At 41.3% G+C, this 4,960-nt stretch overlaps 1 protein-coding gene across 1 annotated transcript; it reads left to right on the top strand.

The window, feature by feature from the left end:
- The first annotated feature begins 270 nt into the window (after nt 1–270).
- LOC103331665 (HXXXD-type acyl-transferase family protein) lies at nt 271–3,305 on the top strand. Its single transcript, XM_008234308.3, has 2 exons — nt 271–821; nt 2,212–3,305. The coding sequence occupies exons 1-2, from the start codon at nt 375–377 to the stop codon at nt 3,148–3,150; spliced, it is 1,386 nt and encodes a 461-aa protein (XP_008232530.1). The 5' UTR covers nt 271–374; the 3' UTR covers nt 3,151–3,305.
- Nucleotides 3,306–4,960: the final 1,655 nt, after the last annotated feature.

Below are 4,960 nucleotides of genomic sequence, written 5' to 3'. Positions count from 1 at the left end.
TTCTTCTTATCAAGTCGTTTTCTTATTGTCTAAGTCCGTTATCAAGGTTCAAGTCAACCCAATCAGAGCAGCCAGGAAATTTCGGATGCCATTTCACACCCACCCACCCAAATATGTAGAAAAGAAAAGGGAAAAAGAAAAATTTCACACCCACCCACCCAAATATGTAGAAAAGAAAAGGAAAAGAGAAAATGGGAAAAAAAAAAAAAAAGGGTGTAGGCCATCCAATTCCACTGCCTCTGTCCTATTATAAATAACCTCCCCAATAACTATGATAACACACACTACTACTGTCAACCACCAAACTTTAGCTCCCAAATTCTCTCTCTCTATCCACTCTCCTATTCAGCCCCATCCATCGATCGGATTGTGATATGGCATCCCCTTCTACCTCTTTAGTGTTCACAGTGCGAAGGCGCCAACCAGAACTGGTGGCACCGGCTAAGGCCACACCCCATGAGTTTCAACAACTTTCTGATATCGATGACCAAGAAGGTCTTCGGTTTCAGATACCTGTGATACAATTTTATCGCTATGATCCCTCCATGCAAGGAAGTGATCCTGTTACTGTCATTAGAGAGGCAATTGCAGAGACCCTAGTGTTTTACTACCCTTTCGCAGGTAGGCTTAGGGAGGGGCCTGCCCGGAAGCTTATGGTAGACTGCACGGCTGAGGGTATCTTGTTCATTGAGGCTGATGCCGATGTTACGCTACAGCAATTTGGTGATGCTCTTCAGCCCCCATTCCCTTGCTTGGAGGAACTTCTTTATAATGTTCCTGGATCGGATGGGGTTCTTAATTGCCCACTCTTGCTAATTCAGGTATATATATATTTCTACGTACTTGTAGTATGTTACCCCAAATTTCATCACTAATTACTTGTCCAACAAACTAATTCACGGCCACCTTAATTATATTTGAAGGTAAAATACTAAGAAATAAAACACATACTATAACGTAGTACGGTACGCCACGAGTCCAACTTTCCTGTTTTCCTTTTCCTTGTGCCCACCCAGTTTCCCTCTTATTTTTCTAACACGTGTCCTGTTAACTAACAGAAGTTTAACTCTGTTTAATATGTCAATTTTATCAAATAATTCGTTCATCTTCATCTTCCCTTTTATAAAAAAGAAAAAGAAAAAATAATTCATCTTCTCTGCAACCCTCCACAAACAGCACACCTCAGCGGCAGCCCCTTCTGCTCCTCACTGCCCCCAAACCTCCCTTTCTCTCTCTTTGAATTTCTGCACCATATCACGATAGTCTGAACTCAACCCGACCTCTTCTCCCACTTCGAATGCATCATCAACCACTGCCATAGCTGTCTCTGTTCCTTTTGGATTTTTTAATGTCTTTAAACTTGTTTCTTTGATCGGTCGATCATCAACAAGACAAAGCCTGTGAACAATTGCGCCTCGAGATCACTACGGAGAAAAACGAAATTTAAGGTTTTTTTATACCAAAAATTAAAAAATTAAAATAGTTCTCAGTTCTCACAACGTTTTGGGGTTTTTGTTTTGGGATTTAGCAGTGAGAGAGTCGAGAGTGATGACGAAAGGTGCGTGCTTCCAGATCTGTTTCCTCTCAAACCTTCATATTCAGATCTTCACCATGAGAGAGAGAGAGAGTGTGTGTGTGAGGACTGTGGGGAGGGGGGAGGGTCGGCTGTTGCATTTCTGCTTGGGTCGCTACTTGGTTTTTGTTTTTTTATTTCTTTTCATTTGATTCTGTCTTTTTATTTTTCATTTCATTGAAAGTTAACAGCGCTATGTTTCATGTTAAGAGACAGGACAGGTGTCAGAAGAATAAGGGGGAAACGGGGTGGGTACAGGGAAAAGGGCAACAGGAAAACAGGAAACGGGGTGTCTTTTTATACTTTTGGAACAAAGTATATCTTTGATTAAGCAAATTATATATAATGGTATTTCTGTTTTAAATGTTGAAAGAATATTTAAGTTTCCATTTGTAATTAAAATTAGGTAATTTTGAGGAAGTTGTTAAGTGTCATGTTTATCACAGGCATGAGCAACGACACATCAATATAAAGAGTATTTAATTAGTAAATAATTCACAAGGAGTAAAACATGTCTTTTTATTTATATTTTTTCGGTCATAATCTTCTTTCTTATTAGTAAGAATTATTTTCTCGCTGACCAAAAAAATATTAATTTTATTATGGCGCCATTAGTTAACAGTGTTGTGGTGTAATAGGTGACGCGCCTCAAGTGCGGTGGTTTCATCTTTGCCCTGCGTCTCAACCACACCATGAGTGATGCAGCGGGACTAGTCCAATTCATGATGGCCGTGGGAGAGATGGCACGTGGCGCACGTGTCCCCTCCTTCCAGCCTGTGTGGAAAAGGGAGCTACTGAAAGCTCGTGATCCACCGCGCGTGACTTGTGCGCACCACGAGTACGATGAAGTGGCGGACACCAAGGGCACCATCATCCCACTTGATGATATGGCCCACCGCTCCTTTTTCTTCAGGCCCATCGAGATGTCCGCCATCCGTAGATTCGTTCCACAGCACCTAAGCAAGTGCTCCACGTTTGAGGTCCTCACGGCTTGCCTCTGGCGTTGCCGTACCATAGCACTTCAGCCAGACCCGGAGGAGGAGGTGCGCGTGCTGTGCATTGTGAATGCCCGTGCCAAATTCAACCCTGCTCTGCCCTTGGGTTATTATGGCAACGCGTTTGCTTTCCCGGTGGCTCTCACGACTGCTGGCAGGCTTTGCCAAAACCCGCTGGGCTACGCTCTGGAGCTGGTAAAGCAGGCCAAAGCTGATGTGACAGAGGAGTACATGCGCTCTTTGGCAGATCTCATGGTTATCAGGGGCCGGCCACACTTCACGGTGGTGGGGACGTACCTTGTGTCGGATGTGACGCGTGCTGGGTTTGGAGAGGTGGACTTTGGGTGGGGCAAAGCAGCGTATGGCGGGCCAGCCAAGGGTGGGGTCGGGGCCATACCTGGAGTGGCTAGCTTCTACATTCCATTCAAAGACAATAATGGCCAAGATGGGATTGTGGTTCCTATTTGTTTACCGGCCCCAGCTATGGAGAGATTCATCAAGGAACTAAATACCATGTTGAATGCTAATGACCAACCAAATGGGGTTCAGACGTCTACTACCTTTATCACATCTGCCCTGTAATATATTAAGTTGGAAGCATATACGTACGTATCTATCGCTGTTGGTATGAATTCAAACTCTCCTTAAGAGGTTGCATGTTCAAGCCACATTGGTAATAAATGTCATTCCTAGATTATAAAAAATTAAAAATAAAAAAAAGTCATAAAATTTCAGTATTTTTATTTATTTATTTAAGGCCTCTAATGAAAGGATCGATAAATATCTACAAACCCACACATACGTGATTGTAAAGATTTTAGTCTTAACAACTGTAAGCCCATTATTAATTTTGAACAATTAATTAAGCTGAATTGTAGCTGTTAGGCAATAAATAAAAAATAATAAAAAAATGTACAAGTACTTTGTATGAATCTCCACGCAACACAATTTCACTCTTGTCCACAAATATGAGTTTTATTTAAGTACGACCCATTCAAGATAAAGTGTCATTTAATTACAATCTCTCATTAAAAAGAGAACACCCTTTGATTCCAACATGAATTAAGCTTTAAATAGAAGGGGTTGTGTGTTTGTTTAAGTTTGCAGCTGCACCTAGGTTGACCCTAAGTTGCATACGTACCTCTTTTGGGGGATCAAGCCGCTCATAGTTCTTTGGAGAATTTGATTGGACTTTCAAGGAATGAATGACCCCTTGAAAGAATTTGTGTTGTGAGAAATATTTTATGGATGGTAAATGTGGTTGGACCAGAGTTTCAATTTGATTTCGTGGTTTGAAAAGTGCTCGGGGTGAATTTGGTTAAGGTAAACTAGGGATTTTGTTTGGACTTGCAGTTATATCTAGATTGAATTTCCAAATTGTATACGTATCCTTAGCAGAATCAAACTGGACGTAGTTCAAAAAAAAATTAATGGGTAAGTATGGCCAATTAATTGAGAATCTGTGTTTGAGAGATTTGAGTTTGATCTCATTGAAATTTGCACGGTTAGATGACCCACGAGAAAATTTCGAATGGTTTTGTACCATTTGGGTTTTGGCATGGTTTTGTACCACTTAGGAAATTTAGGACTTTTGTATCAATTATTTGCTAACTGATACATTTTTAGCCTTAGAGAAATCTTGCTTGTGACTTGTGACTTGTGACTTTGAGACTTGGAGATCCAAAGAAACCTCTTCGAGAGCTTTGAGACAATGTCCTTGTTTATTGCCTCAATTTATAGGCTTTGAGAAGTGTTGGGCCTTGGTCTTCTCAAGCTTTTCTTTAAACGGTTTGGATCAGGTGAGAATGCTTATGTGCGAACGATACGTGAGAACACCATTGGATCTAATCTAACGGCTGCATCAAAAGGAATTGTAAGTGTAAGTGTTGTATTAGAATGAGGCCTTCTTCTCTCTCCTCCCTCCAAAACGTCGAGTCGAAAACAGACGTCCACTCCAATCTAGCTATTCGGTTTGTTCAACTAAGTGGCCAATTTTTTTATCGACTTTGATTGACCAAGGCCAATAACATGCTGAAGAGAAGAGCGCCCCTGTTATTCCTTATTCGATTTGGAAGAACACAGGAGTATAGTCTTCATTTTTCTGGGTTTCTCATTTATTTGTTCGGTTTCTCATTCGGTCTTTCTGTCTGAACATTTGTCAATCCTTGAGCAACGTCTTGAATTGGAAGCTGGTGACGCGACCGTTGTCTTTCTCTTGGTTACGAAATCGTTGAGCACGGTGAAAGCGAGGGTTGAGGAAGAAGAAAAGTGTGTGGGGTTGACGTCCAGAGAAACAGGGGTTGGAAATGACTCACGAGGTAAGTGATATATTGTATTTGTCAAGCTTATTATTGGGCATAAGCATGAGTTACATTAGTTTGTATGTAGGTCT

The sequence above is a fragment of the Prunus mume genome, linkage group LG6 (genome assembly GCF_029339155.1).
Source record: "Prunus mume cultivar Tortuosa linkage group LG6, ASM2933915v1, whole genome shotgun sequence".
NCBI lineage: Eukaryota > Viridiplantae > Streptophyta > Magnoliopsida > Rosales > Rosaceae > Prunus > Prunus mume.
Note: the sequence above shows the minus strand (reverse complement) of the source record. Positions and strands in the feature narration are given on the sequence as shown.